A 16,420-nucleotide genomic window follows, 5' to 3' on the forward strand; every position below is an offset into this window, starting at 1 on the left:
ACGAACCCGTGTCCCCTGCATCGGCAGGCGGACTCTCAACCACTGCGCCACCAGGGAAGCCCTTGGGTTCATTTTTTGATTATTCATTCCTAATATGAAGAAATAAAATTGATTTTTTGCATATTGATCTTGTACCCTGCAACCTTTATGATCTCATTTATTAGTTCTAATAGTTTTCCAGTGGATTTTTAAGGATTTTTCTGTGTACAATCATGTCATTTACAAATAGAGGTAGTTTTACCTCTTCCTTTTCAATCTGGATGCCTTTTACTGAGGCCTGCTTTTATTTTATTTATTTAATTTTTTAAAGATTTTTTTTTTTGATGTGGACCATTTTTAAAGTCTGTATTAAATTTGTTACAATATTGCTTCTGTTTTATGTTTTGGTTTTTTGGCATGTAGGATCTTAAGCTTCCCGATCAGGGATTGAACCCGCACCCCCTGCATTGGAAGGCGAAGTCTTAACCACTGGACTGCCAGGGAAGTCCCGTGAGGCCTCCTTTTAAATGGGATCTACAGTAGTTATGTTTAGTTGTCCTTGCCGTCTATTTTCTTTTTTATACTACTAGTTTCATGTTAAATATATACAAACTAATGTATTAAGATCCTAATATGTCAATTCTAAGTAATTATTGAGTTTAAAAGGATTTTTTTGCCATTTTTGATATTTTATGTATATTAAATTCTAGGGGAAATACAGAACGCATATAATGCAGGAAAAATTGAAGTTATTGACTCTGATATTGGTAATTAAAATCCTATCAGAATTAAATATATCTTTATCCATACCTTTAACTGTCTTGTTTTTACTTTTTATAATTATTTTTAAAAGTAGCTCTAGTGTGGGTAATTCTAAAACTCAATTTAGGTACAAAATATAAACAGCATGAAAATAATTAGGTATCTTTATAATTATCAATAGTGTGTGTTAAAGTTATTATGTTAAAACATTCTTGTGGTTGCAAATATTGAGTGAACTAAATTATGATAAAGTCCTTTTGGACTTTGACAAGCCAGGACATTATTCTGAGTTTCCACTGGTGAACACACCAATGAAATTTAGTATCTCTCTAATATCTTTGTGGTTTTATTTGCTGTCTACTCTCAATATAGTTTATTATTTCCTTAATACTTTAAGATTCCTTTAGAAAAAACAATCTAGTGACTATCTAAATGGAGACAGCCACCCAATTACAAAAAAGGAAGAAACAAATATAAGATATTAAGGACACCAAAAGTACAGTGTTGATAGTGAAAACACTGTTTCTAACTACAAGATAAAAAGAGTTATATTGACTGAGTCATTCCTCAGTTTTCCATGCCTTTTCAGTTTTCATAATTTTTCTTTACAGTATTTTATAAGGGGGTTCATGGAAGGAAAAAGAAGAGGAAGAAGGGTTGTAGTCAGGGTTACAAATGAAAGGTAATCTATCTGGATAAGATTTGAAAAGCATCTATGTTGAAAAGCTTACTTTGTTAATATATTAAATTCCTAAGTCTCTATACTACTTCATGAAATGTTATTCTCTAGGTTGGTTTTTCCTGTTACCCCGGCCATTATATCTAACCATTAAATAACAAACGTTTAGAAAATCAGAGGTTTGGCTTTTTTTTTTTTTTAAACCGCACACTTCTCCAACACATTTATTTCTTTAAAGGAATGGATTTTGAAGAGAAAAAACATGGGGCAGAGAGGTATGAAATAGAAAATAAATATAAATGTAAGCTGTTTTGCTAATTGCTTTATAACCACAACAAACTAGTACAGAGAATGCCCTGTACAAAACAACAATAAAGATCGAGGTGTTCCCTTAGGCAAGGCTGAAGATTTCAGTCTCTGGTATTTGGAATTTAGGTTGCAGTCCTTGTTTTTGGATGGATCACTGGGTGTGTGGCACAGTCCATGCTTTTAATCAGATTTGAACAGGAGAATGGCCACTTGGCCCAAGTAGAAGTAGATGAAGTGTTTGGTTTCATGTGTCACATAACTACCGAAGTTCCTCCCCACGATGCAGTGCCAGGTGGGGTTATACTTCTTGTCAAACTGCTTCTTGATATGGGCCGCAATGTCCTTCTCTATATTATATTTCTCCAATGCCTGAGTAGCACACTCTACCGAGTCCTGTTGCATCTCGTCCAACATATCGGCATTTTTGATCACAGCCTTTCGGTCACACATGGTTACCAAAGAGCAGGGGCTGGCCCACTGCAACGGTCTCCTGGGGGAGGGGCTGGCGAGGCTCAGACCCTTCGAGAGGAGCGGTCCCTACTGAGGCCGTGGCGCATCTGTCAATCAGAGGTTTTTAAAAGTTATCACTAGCTTGAGTAACAGCATCATGAGAATCCTGTCATGTCCTGTAAAGTAAGTGACTTCAGGGTTGTGTTTAACACTGTTCCTCTCTATTAGCATGTATGTTGGAAATATTATACAATTTTATGTCCATTTTTATAAATAGAGTCTATTTCTTAGGTAAGTCAACAAATAAATAATCATATTACCTATGGGAATCTCCTCCTTAGCCTCCTTGTGAGGATGTTATGTGTAATGCTGGGTTATTTTGCTTGTTCCTCAGATTCTAACGGTAGAATTAACCCTGGGCAAATTGCTTACATTTCTTCGAGGAGTTGCTCTATTCCAGATGAGAGCTATGGCTGCCTGTCTTCAAACATTCCTGCATTGGAATTGATGGCTCTGTACGTGGCAGCTGCCATGCATGATTATGACCACCCAGGGCGGACAAATGCATTTCTAGTGGCTACAAATGCCCCTCAGGTAGGAACTACTTTTTCAGAAAGTTTAAGGAGTGACTCTGAAATTTTACAGCCATACTGTATTTCCCTTTGTAAACCATTCTTCAATTGAATCATTTGGCCGTTGGATAATAACACACGGCAGTGATATGACATGTGCTGAAGAATTAGGGAAAAATCATCTTCAACTGGAAAATAAATAAAATGTTCCTGAAAGAGTAATTCGCTACTTTTATGAAATTCTGGAGTCTTCGCTGTCAATATCTTTGCCTTTGATCAAATTGAGAAGACTGACTAGATGTAAGACTTACTCTTCCTTCTAGCAAGATCCTTCATATGCCTAAAAGCTATAATGACTGAAAACTGTTATTTTTGTTGTTGTCCTCTTTTTTTCTCTAAGACATACCATAATATGCAGACTCTAAGTCTCTTCGGTCTGCATATATTCATGTATGTAAAAAATCTTCTAGTGCATTATTTTTGTATTCTGTACAGCTGATAAGGTGCAAGATTCCTTTAGGGTCACAATTTGCATAAGAGGTAGGAGTCCCCAACAAACGGATACTGTAATTGCAATGACTTTAAACATTAGGACTTGGAACTAAATACAGTCAGCCCTCCATATCCAGGGGTTCTGCCTCCATGGATTCGATAAACTGCAGATCAAAAATATTTGAAAATTTAAAAAATTCCAGAAAGTTCCGAAAAGCAAAACTTGGAATTTGCTGCACACTGGCAACTATTTACATTGTATTAGGTATTATAAGTAATCTAGAGAAGATTTAAAGTATACAGGGGATGTGCGTAGGTTATATGAAAATACTACATCATTTTATTAAGGGACTTGAGCATCTGCAGGGGTCCTAGAACCAATTCCCTGCAGATGCTAAGGGATGACTATACTTGGTTTTAAGCAGAATTTAGTGTGGCTGTGAATTTTTGTTTAGGCTGGTGATTCCTGAAATGTCAGCTTTGTATTTCTGTCTGCCTGCCTTACAAAGAGCAAGTTGTCAATGATTGTTTGCTGAATTCATCTTACTTCCTCACTTTGTTGCTCTATGTTCAAAACTCAGTTCTGATTCCTTCATCTTTTATAGCCATTCTCTGTGTTCCTTTTCTCATTTCTCTCACACACTCCCACTGCTTAAAATATAGGAGATAGATTCTCTACCCAGACAAGAATAGGATTCAGAGAGAGAGAGACGATTAAAAGTGCTATGTAATTCATTTCCTCCAGTTAGACATCTCTTCATAGCTCATGATTTCCACAGGTAACTTTTAAATGAATTTCAATCTAGATATTAATATTTTTCCACTTTCTAAGAATTGCTTTGGGAGAAATTACCCACTAAGGAACACATTTCCTCATTTGCAGTCCCATTCTGCAAGAATCAGATGCTCATTTTCTCTAGCCTAGCACTTCATAATCCTAGTCCTATGGCAAGTCACAGACCTGGGCCTACAGTAGTGGCACAGTGGAAAAAGTACTGGTCTTCGGATTGAGAGACCTGAGTTTAATTTCTGGTTACCTACTATTAGCTCTCTGACATTAGGCAAGTAACCCTTATCTTTCTGAACCTCAAAATATGTACCTGATATGACTAAAAGATAACATTTGGAAAGTTTTCTACTGAATCAGATATCATGTAGACAGAAATTATTTACTATTCTATTCCACCCTCTGCTTTCATTCTCTCTTTATTAACTTTGAGTATAGGCGAGTCAGACTTGTTTATTACCTCTTCTTCAAGGATATTACAAGTTACTGAATTCTAGTGTTACTTGTCTTGCATGCAGATAATTGAAAACAATGACACATGAACGTAATTTATATAAGTTGTATACTCAAAACTGTTGTCCTGATCAAAATATAAACATGAAGTCTGGACACAGTCAGTAACTATGTGTTATTTCTAAATTCTCATTGTTAAGGACTGCCAAGAGATGAAGCAATGGAAAGGGCTGGACTGGAAAGGAAATTGATCAGAGTTCAGCTATGAAAAAGTATAGCCTTTTACCTAGTCTCCTTGCTTACTTCCTGCTCCCCTTCAGTCTGGTTTCAACACACAGCAGCCAGATTGGCCCTGTTTAAATGTGCATTACATCACTCTCTGTTCCAAGCCCTCACTCCTAGTAAAAGACAGTCATTACAGTGGCTCAGAAGGCCCTACACGATTTAGCCCCCAGTGATTCTCCTTTTTAAATTAGCTCAGATCTAGCCTCACTGGCCTCCTTGCTGTTTCCTTCTATGTGCTGGCACACTCCCTTTCTAAGAACCTGGTCAGTTTCTGTTCTCTCTGCCCAGCGTGCTCTTTCCCCAGGCATATATTGGGTTAGCCAAAAAGTTCATTTGCGTTTTTCCGTAACATCTTACAAAAAACCCTAACGAAGTTTTTGGCCAACCCAATATATAGCTCACTTTGTCACTTCCTTCCACCTGAAATTTCAAAAGCCCCTCCCTGGCACTCATTATGTTCCTCCCCTGATCATAACAATGGTCATTTAGCATACTATGTATTTTGCTTGTGTATTTTGTTTATTCCATGCCTCTCAGAGGAGTATAAGTTTCCAAGAGGGCAGGGATTTTTATCTCTTTTATTCCCTAATACCTAGAATGGTGCCTAGCACACAGAAGGCATTCAGTAAAAATTTGTTGAATGTTGAAGGATCCCTAATTTCTTTGCTCTGCAGGACTGCTAAACTTGTCTGAAATATACTCCGTTGTTCCCAAAGTGATGAAATTCTTGAGACCTTCTTCAGCTAGTGCCTGTGAGATAAGGACTCTTTTGTGAAAGCCTGAGGCCTAACCTGTTTATTAGGTAATAAAGCAGTCTCTCTCATCTTAGGAAGCTCAATAGGTCTAATCAGGCCATAAATAGTGAAAGATATTATTGCTCTGGTGTATGAAAAAAAGGGACAATAGTGTGTAATACCACCAACTGGATCAAGCATTCTTCATTCTTATGGTAAGAGAAGTGTGTGGGAAGACTTAGGAGGATTATTTTGAATCCTTGCCATGAGAGAAGGGGAAACATTTAGTCAGCTTTATCCTGGAGAGATGTCAGTATTAAAATTCTAAGAGATTTCTGCGCTATTTCCAAATGAATAGTTGGCTGAAAGATGGAGATTAGTGATTGAGATGTTAGAGTTTGTAGAATATTTTGATTTGGGGTAAAAGTAAACAAAACTTTGAGAATTGTAGATCTGAGACAGTCAGAAATGTTTGTCCTCCGAAATACAGATCAAGATGGTGACTAAACAAGTACATTTTTCTCCTTTTCCTCCTGATCAAAATATTAGTAAGGGATGAAGCTCATTACAACAGAGAGGAGTTGGCGGGAGGATATTATCACCAGTAGGTTAAAGCATTTCATACTGTTTGTGGAAAATGAAAAACATGCGGGCAAATATTATGAGATTAAAGTAGACTAGAAGGGAGCTGAGGCCTAAGTGGAACCCTAGAGACTCCTGATGCCATTTGCCCTTGTCTGCTCTACACACACACACACCTCCCATATAACACACACAACACACCTTTAAGCAAAGCTACTGTATTTACTGCATTTACTTCCAGGCAGAAAACACATCTCTTAGATATTGCAGAAAATGGCCAGGAGAGATTTAGTACTCCAGAGTAAATCCTTCTCATTTTTGAAATCACACTGGTAATTCTAAAGCAAAACCTGCTAGGTAAACAGGCCCCATCCATGTTCACAGGATTCCTACTCATCCTTTCCAATTAAAGAGACTCAGTAATAAAACATACACAAGGCTATTCGATGCATACTGTGGGACGGGCACTATTCTAGGCAATATTATTGAACAAAACAGGCAAAAAAAAATTCTGCCCCCATGGAACTTACATTCTAGTAAAGCAAGAAAAAACAAATGTGTGTGTGTGTAAAAGACAGAGAGATGATTAGGACATAAGTGCTAGAAAAAAAGTAAAACGGGAGGAGATAGTGTTGGCATAAAAGGATTATTTTCATGTTAGAGTTCTGTATCCAGCTAAGCTACAGTTGAGTGTTAAAAGCAAAATGAAGAGTCTCAGGTATGCAAAGATTTTTAAAAATCATGTTCCATCCATCCTATCTGAGAAAGTTACATTAAAATGTGTTTTAGGGCTTCCCTGGTGGCGCAGTGGTTGGGAGTCCGCCTGCCGATGCAGGGGACGCGGGTTCGTGCCCTGGTCCGGGAGGATCCCGCGTGCCGCGGAGCGGCGGGGCCCGTGAGCCATGGCCGCTGGGCCTGCGCGTCCGGAGCCTGTGCTCCGCAATGGGAGAGGCCACGGCAGTGAGAGGCCCGCATACCGAAAAAAAAAAAAAAATGTGTTTTAGCGAAACAAGGGAGATAACTAAGACAAAGGGTCTTAGAAGATAATGGGATTACCAGAAATTTTAGAACCCAGAATTTGAGAGTAAAGGAATCCCCAGATGACACCTGTTCATCAAGACTATTTCTTTAAAGAGAAGTACTTCTATAAAAAAAAAAAAAAAAAAGTAGCTTCATTGTTTTCTACTGCAACTAATTTGTTTACTGCCTCTATTGGATTTTTTTAAAGTTAGGAATATTATTTTTTTAATGAAAAGTCTTTCTTAATCCAAGATTTTTCATTCAGAAAAATTAAAATACCTTCTTTAATCTTATGACTATGACCTAGAGATTTTTCTATTTCTTCCTTTTTCTTGTGTTTCAAAAGGAGACATTTGTTCAGATTTGTCATAGTCTTCCTGTTTGATCAAAGTCTTTATGTCTGATGGGTTTTTGTTAAGATTAATTCCGTCAGAGTTTGTATTAAACCCCTTTTCAAATCTTTTTGACTCAGAGAGGGCAAAAGTAAACTTTATGATCAACAAATTTGCTTTGCCATGTTAGAGAAGTATTTGCTTGTGGAGATAAGGATGGGATCCATAACTAGAGAAAGCAGATAGCAAGTTGCTTTAGCAAAATTCAGAGGATGTTAGTTACTGCAGCTCTAAATTAGGGGGGAAACTGTCTTCCTTTTCTAGTTGTCATGGAGCTCTCAGTAAAAGCCAGCTGAGGCTTCATTATCTGTTTTTACCTGGAATGTTTTCCTCACGGAGTTTAAGCTTGGCTTGTTGCTCTATGTGCAAGCTTCCAGTATTCTTCTAAAGCAGAATTTGCCTCCTTACTGCTCCATGGTTCTTGCCTCCACTCAGCCATGAGGTAGAGAGTTGACTGGGGTCCAGCAGGCGACTCCTTCTACTTATTCTCCAGGTGGGTTTTTCCTTCTTATGCAATGACTTAGATGGCCTTTCCTCAATCCATTCCCACTTTTACCATGTCTTTAAAGCTTCCAGTATAGTGATTATACCTAGATTCTAATATTGACTCAGATTTCTTTTGGTCCCCATTTTATATTTCTTTGGTAAGGTCAAAGGGTAATTTGGATGCTGCAGGAATTCTGAATTACTAATTTTTTTTTTTTAACTTATCTCACTAGCTGAGAGTTTAAGTCAGCTAGCTTTACAGGACTCTCATTATACATTGTAATTTATTGAGCTGGGAGTTTGATTACTTCTTCATGAACAAAGCTATTCTGATAATTTATCAGTCTTTATTGGATTTAAGCATGAATTAGTTAAATCACTATTAAATGCAAGTTGACCCCTTAGGAAGTCTTTGAAGTTTCACATGTACATTTTAATTTGATACGTATATTGTAATATGATTACCACCATAGCGATAGCTAACACCTCCATCACATCACATAATTAACTTTGTGTGTGTGGTAAGGACATTTAAGATCTAGTCTCTTAGCAGTTTTTTATTATATAATATAGTATCGTTCATTATAATCACAATGCTGTACACTAGATCCCCAGAACTTGTCTTCAAACTGCACATTTGTACCCTTAGACCACCATCTCCCAATTCCCCCACCCTCTGGTAACTACCTAGTTCTGCTGTATCTAGAGTTCAGTCTCAGATTATACGTAAGTGATATCATACAGTATTTGTCTTTCTCCGACTTATCTCACTTAGCATAATGCTCTCAAGGTCCACCCATGGCAGGATTTCCTTCTTTTTCATGGCTAAAAAATATTGCATTGTGTCTATATATATTACATCTCCTTTATTCATCCATTGGTGGACACAGATTGTTTCCAGCCTTTTTATGACTCACTGCAAAGTTTAAATCATATCATTGCTAACATAAAAATAAATGATGTAAAAAAAAAATCAAATGGTAAGTATCTATGCTTAAATCTAGACTATAGCTAATTTTCACAAATATGTAAAACAATCTAATTAGGCTCAGAATATGCATCTTAACTGAGATTGCACAGTATTTTTATCTGTCCTTTTCCATTAGACAGGAAGCTCTATGAAAACAGGGACAACGTTTTAATTTTTATACTCAGCCATTAGCACTGGCTATGAGAGTTCTTTTAATAATTACTATGCTTATTTAATAATTTAAAAAATTGCTTACTTGTTAGAGATGGAAGAAGCTTTAAAAATTCTATATAATCCAGTGGTTTTTAAAATCTGTGTTCCCAAATCCTAGACTACTGAGGTAGTACCTCAGGGTCTTCCACTAGAGTGAAGTGGGAAAAAAGTGAATAAATCTACACCACTTGAACCAGAGAATTTGTGCTTTTACCTGCTTGATACTTCTCTGACTCCCAGGCACTGTGTCAGTTGGGAGTATAGGATGTGCCCTTCTCATATTTGTGGGTCTCTGACTCACCATGCACAGTATTCCAGGTTCCTCTCCTTCATGCTTTAGTCAGCATGTTCATTCCATGCTGGCTAAAGAACAGTAATATATCCCTAAACCTGCTCTCTCTGTCGTCCCTAATGACTTTATTAACAGAAGCCTTATCTGAGAAGATTCACTGATTTAATGAAGTTGACCTCAGATATCAACTTTACATCTCTTGGTAGGCAGCGTGGTGTCTGCAAAGATGAACTTTGGAGACAAATTACCCTTTCGCTTACTAGCTGTGAATGCTGAAAAGGTGTACCTTATCCTCTTTGCACGTCAGTCTACTCATTTATAAAATTATCAGCCCTTCTTTACAGGTATTAACATGCCTGGCATGTAGTAGGTACTCATTGTATTCTTCCAAGCTGATCCTAACTCTGTTAATTATTAAAGTTCAGTATCTTTGAGATGCCTGCCTCATTTTTCTTATTCCTTTTTAGGCAGTTTTGTACAACGACAGATCTGTTCTGGAAAATCATCACGCTGCATCAGCCTGGAATCTGTATCTTTCTCGTCCAGAATACAACTTCCTTCTTAATCTTGATAATGTGCAATTCAAGCGCTTTCGTTTTTTAGTCATTGAAGCAATCCTTGCCACAGATCTTAAAAAGCATTTTGACTTCCTTGCTGAATTCAATGCCAAGGTTTGTTATGCAAATTAATTCCTGGTTTCAAAAGCAGAAATTATTGTCAGTGTTACTGACAAAAGGTTGGTTGGTTTGTTTTGTTTTGTTTTAAATTTTGAGAGTTTATTTGATCAAAAGCTGATTTGAATCAGGCAGCATCCAGTCTAACAGAAAGGAGCTGCAAGGACCCGTATAAAATGAAAGACTTGGGGCTTCCCTGGTGGCGCAGTGGTTGCGCGTCCGCCTGCCGATGCAGGGGAACCGGGTTCGCGCCCCGGTCTGGGAGGATCCCACATGCCGCGGAGCGGCTGGGCCCGTGAGCCATGGCTGCCGAGCCTGCGCGTCCGGAGCCTGTGCTCCGCAACGGGAGAGGCCACAACAGAGGGAGGCCCTCTGAAAGACTTTTATAGGCACAAGGGGACAGGAAGTTATACTAGGCAAAAAAGTGGGCTGGTAATTGAAAAGTTACTTTTCTTTAGGGGATGGCCAGGTTCTATCAGTCAGATTACCTAACTGATTAGGACATTCCAAAAGGTATTTTTTTAACATTAAGTTAGAATGATAAATCTGAAGTCATGAAGTCATGAGAAATCTGACATAATACAATATATATGCCAATATTAAAAAAAAATTATAACATGTCCAAAAATACTATTGCTTGCTACGTTTCCAATTATGTAAATTGAAGATTTTAGGGACAGATTTGAGAAAGTTGTGCCCAGTGCCAAGTAAGGCATTTTATGAAGTTAAAGATGTGTTTCTAAGAAGCCAGTTATGCCTACTTTGCTGCACCTGTTTCCCTTTATATTATTAAGTGTTTAACTGGCTGGTGTGGGTCTGGAGAAGTACGTGAGGCACTCATTGAACTACTGTTTATTGGGATTGCCCACTGCATGCAGTCGTCCTAGTGAAGAATAAGGAATGAACAGATGGAAGTCCGTGTCCTCACTGAGCTCACATTCACTATGGAATTGAGAATCACTGCCCTTGTGTGATGGTACTAACGGGAACACGTTCTATCCCTCAGAAGTTGGGGTGAAAAAATGTTGAGAACCACTGCTTTAGATTCCTGAGGGAAGGACGCCCCACCTTTTGCAGGCAGGAAATCATTTTCTTGATAACATTTGTGCCCTAAAGGAAGGTGTACCTTCAGGGTAGAGGAACAGGTATCAAAGGAGTACTAGATTCAGCCTCCTGGAAGGAGACCTATATATGTCACTGTTGTGATATTGATAAAATGTTTATAAAAATAAGCAAGAAATTTTAAATTTCTTTAAACTTATTTCATCGCTGTGTAGCTCTATTAACTTTTATTTTTATTTAATAAAAATTCATTTAAGTGCTTAAGTCAGAGTAAATAGAAGTTTTTATAGGTGAAAGATTATCTAGCCCAAAACGTGTGAATCTGTGTTCCTCACAGATTTCTATTCTGTAGCCTCTCAGAAAAATGTCCCATGAGTGAGGCTCTAGACTACACAATTTCTTTCTTTTCTTTTTCTTTTTGGCTGTGGGGCGAGGCTTGCGGATCTTAGTTCCCGACCAGAGATTGAACCTGGGCCACGGCAGTGAAAGTGCAGAGTCCTAACCACTGGACAGCCAGGGAATTCCCTAGACTACACAATTTCAATCTAAAGAGCTCGCCTTTCTTTTAACTGTTTTCTGTAGTGGTGGTCTACATAAGAGTTCCTTTAACAAAAGGGGCGGATGCCAGGGAATTCCCTGGTGGTCCAGTGGTTAGGACTCAGGGCTTTCACGGCCGTGGCCCTGCTTCAGTCCCTAGTCGGGGAACTAAGATCCTGCAAGCTATGCAGCACAGCCAAAAAAAAAGAAAAAAGAGGGGGTAGATGCCAAAAAAAATCTACCATCACAATAAAGTTCCAAAGCCACTGATCTGGCCTATTCACTTTATTTCTTACAAGAGGAAATTTGAGTTCTTGAAAGGCATGGTAATTTGCCTGATAACTAGCATTTATTTAAATAACAATGTTAGCATTTACTATGAACTGTGAATTTTTCATTTGTTAATCCTCATGGCAATATGGCTAGATTGATATTTTTCCTATTTTATAGATGAAGAAAGGTGGACTCAAGGAGCTTAAGTAATTTTTCCAGCGTTATGCAATGAATTAGTAAATCATTCTGAGTCAGGATTTAAAACCATAGAGATTAGCTTCTAAGACTTGTGTTCTTTCAATTATATAGCATGTTGTCTTTTACAGTTAGATCCTTAAGTGTTCCTTTTTGAGATAGAAATAGTTATAATTCTTATATGATTTGTTTTTACATATACATATATATTTTATATTATATCATATTATATACTAATGTGTATAATATACACAAATTACAATTTTTTCTGGTAATCACAAATATTGAAACCCACGGTTTGTTGTTCTGCTTGTACAGTGCTCTACTTCCATTGAAACAAAACTGTAAATGACACTTCAAAGGGAAATTTAACCCATAGAGGTACATGTTATGGAACAAACCAATTAAAAGAAGCATTTATTGAAATTCCTTCCTGTCCTTTGGACAGGAAACAGTTTTAAGACAATTTGGTAAAAACAAAAAACTGGGGAATTCCCTGGCAGTCCAGTGGTTAGGACTTCACGCTTTCACTGCCGAGGGTGTGGTTTCAAACCCTGGTTGCGGAACTAAGATACCACAAGCCGTGCGGTGTGGCCAAAAAAACCCCCCCAAAACAAAAAACTCCTGTGCCCTCAGCACCTAAAATAATTCTGTTTTTCCAAACTAGGCCAATGACGTAAACAGTAATGGTATAGAATGGAGTAATGAAAATGATCGCCTGTTAGTATGCCAGGTGTGCATCAAACTGGCAGATATAAATGGCCCAACAAAAGTTCGAGACTTGCATTTGAAATGGACGGAAGGCATAGTCAATGAATTTTATGAGCAGGTAAGTTGAAACATGAGATTGGTGGGACTTTCAGAGCTGCCATCTGAAGACACTACCCTTTGGGTTTGGATAGCTACATTAAACGCTTGAAATGAGTTGCTTTAACCAAAAATGAGATGCATTTGCTCTGGTCTTAATATTTTCTCAGCTCCTTTGCCTTTGTTTCTAAAATTTAAAAAACATGGAGTTCCCTGGTGGTCCAGTGGTAAAGAACCTGCCTTACAATGCCGGGGACGTGGGTTTGATCCCTAGTCAGGGAACTAAAATCCCACATGCCACAGGGCAACTAAACCTACACGCCACAACTACTGGGCTCGTGCATCTCAACCAGAGAGAGAAAACCCACACACTACAACCAGAGAGAAGCCCATATGCCACAACGAAAGATCCCGCATGCCTCAACGAAGATCCCACATGCCACAACTAAAGACCCAACGCAGCCAAAAATTTAAAAAATAAATAAATAAACAAAAAATTTATCTTTAAATTTTAAAAACAAAAATAGTTTATTGCCAATCTGGAGTGGGTTGAATGTACTCCAGTCTAGAGCTAAGGAAAGACTACATATTGATTCCAAGGTCCCTTTCAATCCTGAATCAAGGTCCCTTTCAATCCTGAAAACCTATAACCTAGGATAATTTATTTCCAAAAGAAGTTGTTTAATTGATTTAGGGTATACTTAGATTGTATTTTTAAAGTAGCAACCCATTTTCAACTCTGCTATAGAAAGACTGCCTTAGATACATCAACTACATAAAAGTCCTGGCAGAGGATAAGAAATTAGCGCTAGAAATGGGGACAAAGTAGATACTTAGTGGCTTTGAAGTTTCAAAAATATAAACATGCTCTTTTCTCATATGTTTTAAATCTTGTCTTTAAAATAATCCTACCACTTTGCAGTCTTTACCGCTTTTCTGTCCAATTTTGAGGCTCCCTACAATGTAGAAAAATACTGATTTCCCCAGAAGCCTAATATTTCATTATCTCCAAAATAACAAATACATCCTCTTGACTGGAACTACATTCCCTGGGAATCCTTACTAGACCTACTAATCAGAAAAGATCAAGATGTTTACCAAGTGACACTTCTGTGACAGGGCTTTCTTTACCAAGAGTTGCTACTCTAGTAGGAGTGATGAAGGTGAGCCTATAAACTGCACACTTATCTGTTATACCTTGTCACACCCAGATTGTATTGAATGACCAGTAAATGTAGTGTCTTTCACCCACCTTAGCTAAACATCCCAATACAATAGTGTATACTCTGCTGTTTACAAGTCAACAAAATACCATACTGTGTAATCCTGAAAATAGATTAGTAAAATCTTAGCAATAATCTTAGAATACTTTTCACTGATACATTTGAACTAAATTATATGTAATTTGGGGTAATAAATGGTTATAAATATTTACCCTAATTTGTAGACTGCAGTATGTATAGTAGTGTTTGCATATTCCCATCCTTATTCTCAAAGATAATTGAAGACTGCCTCAGGCTTCAGTTCATGTTCACAAAAGAATTTTATGCTAAGGAAAATGCTGTCTTTATATTATCTGTACAAACAGTGGTAATAAGAAAGTGGTAGTATATGCCAATTTTAGAAAACCCACTAATTCAGTGAAAGAACATTAGAAAAATTTCATTTAGACCCATTTTATAATATATTTTTAAAGTATAGAGAATTAATTCTTATTAAACAAACTTGGAAGCCATGCCTGAGGTTGAATCCTGGCTTCTCTTCCTTGCCAGCAATGTGACCTGGGTAAGTTACTTTTCTGTGCCTCAGTTTCCTCATTGAGAAAATAGGAATATTGATGGTACCTACCTTATAAGGTTGTGTGAGGATTAAATGAATTAATTTATGTAAAGTTCTTAGAACAGTTCCTGACACATAAGTGCTCAATAAACTATTATAATTCCAGATCACTAAAAACAATATAATATTTCAGACAGTTTCACTTAATCTTTCTAGGTTTCATTATTCTTATGTCAAAGGAGAAAAATGCCATCTAATAACCCTACCACACAGTGGTCATGAAGGTTAAATGTACTAACCTATAGGAAAGTCAACCCTCATCAAAACCATCAGAATTCCTTCTCAGTCTTCTGCTATTCAGCCTCTTCAGATATGGATGCAAATTTTTAACCTGGCCCAACCTTTTACCTTTTTATTACCTTAGTTATACTATCTTTATGTATACTTCTATAGCCATTATGTGCCATGGGCTTAGAAAAGCCTAACTCCTATTTAAAAGAAGTCAAATGTATAAAACTGTAGAATCCTGTGGATAAACCCACCTGGATATTTTTTGTAAATATTGATAATTTTCATCCTCACAGAAGATAAAGCCATATAAGATTTTTAATCATGGGACAGTTAATCATGGGACAGCTTCTGGTTGTTTCCTTAGTGCTCTGTTGGCTCAGCACAGATAGACACTGCTTGCCTGCAGAACTTGTGCACTGTGGAGAGTATTCACCCTCCACCAGTTCAGATAGTAGGCACTAAAATGTTAATAGTACCATTTGGGGACTGCTAAGCCCTGTGCTCAACATTTTATATAATATTGCTTTTCATCCTATAGCAACCCTGTAGATTATTATTCACATCTTACACATGAATTGGGCGTAGAGCTTCCCAGCACCACACAGGTAGTAGGTGGCAAAAGCAGGTTTTGAAACCACATCTGTATGATCTCCAGTTGTGCTCTCCAGAACCCTAGGGACCACAAGTGGGAGGGTATCACAGGGCAGGCAGCTGGGGCGAATCTTCACCTCAACCACAATAGCTCTACTTTTGTGTGTTTTACATATTGAGTTTTCTGATTTAGATTCATTAAAGGGTTCTGCTGTTAGAAAAAAAGGGAGGGCATTGAAAAGCATTTGCAAAATTCAACTCTGTATATTTGAGGTACAACTACAACAAAAATGTTTCCGTTATACCATCTCCCCATAGGGGAAAGAGAATCTATATTTGATATTATAGAATTTTGGTAATTTATGTAGAATTTATATACTCTATTAATATAATTTTGGTTTGTTAGCAAATTTGCTGAATTTATTTTAAAAGATGTATATTTTTCTTGCTACCTGAATATCAACCGTACTGGTTGACTGGGGCTATGAGAATAAAGTCTGGTTTAGGATTTCTCAAATAGTAGAGAAATTCTTTGAGTTGGAATGACAGAGTAATTTCATTGATACTTCTTCGTAAAAATTATTTTGAGTTAGACCGTGCTTATTAAAAAACCTCAAGGGCTTCCCTGGTGGCGCAGTGGTTGCGCGTCTGCCTGCCGATGCAGGGGAACCGGGTTCGCGCCCCGGTCTGGGAGGATCCCGCGTGCCGCGGAGCGGCTGGGCCCGTGAGCCATGGCCGCTGAGCCTGCGCGTCC

General features: G+C 37.7%; 2 protein-coding genes across 5 annotated transcripts in view; one reads left to right on the forward strand and one right to left on the reverse strand.

Moving 5' to 3' along the window:
- The window catches only part of PDE3B (phosphodiesterase 3B), a 170,472-nt gene that overhangs the window by 151,799 nt on the left and 2,253 nt on the right, over positions 1–16,420 (forward strand). For all 4 annotated transcript variants that reach the window (XM_028501550.1, XM_028501551.2, XM_055091698.1 and 1 more), the window contains exons 12-14: positions 2,574–2,773; positions 9,925–10,128; positions 12,866–13,027. In XM_028501550.1, the coding sequence (XP_028357351.1) occupies positions 2,574–2,773; positions 9,925–10,128; positions 12,866–13,027 (566 nt within the window). The remainder of the gene's footprint in view (positions 1–2,573; positions 2,774–9,924; positions 10,129–12,865; positions 13,028–16,420) is intronic.
- LOC102986513 (dynein light chain 1, cytoplasmic-like) lies at positions 1,695–2,257 on the reverse strand. Its single transcript, XM_024118546.3, has one exon. The coding sequence runs from the start codon at positions 2,177–2,179 to the stop codon at positions 1,910–1,912; it is 270 nt and encodes an 89-aa protein (XP_023974314.1). The 5' UTR covers positions 2,180–2,257; the 3' UTR covers positions 1,695–1,909.

The sequence above is a fragment of the Physeter macrocephalus genome, chromosome 16 (genome assembly GCF_002837175.3).
Source record: "Physeter macrocephalus isolate SW-GA chromosome 16, ASM283717v5, whole genome shotgun sequence".
NCBI lineage: Eukaryota > Metazoa > Chordata > Mammalia > Artiodactyla > Physeteridae > Physeter > Physeter macrocephalus.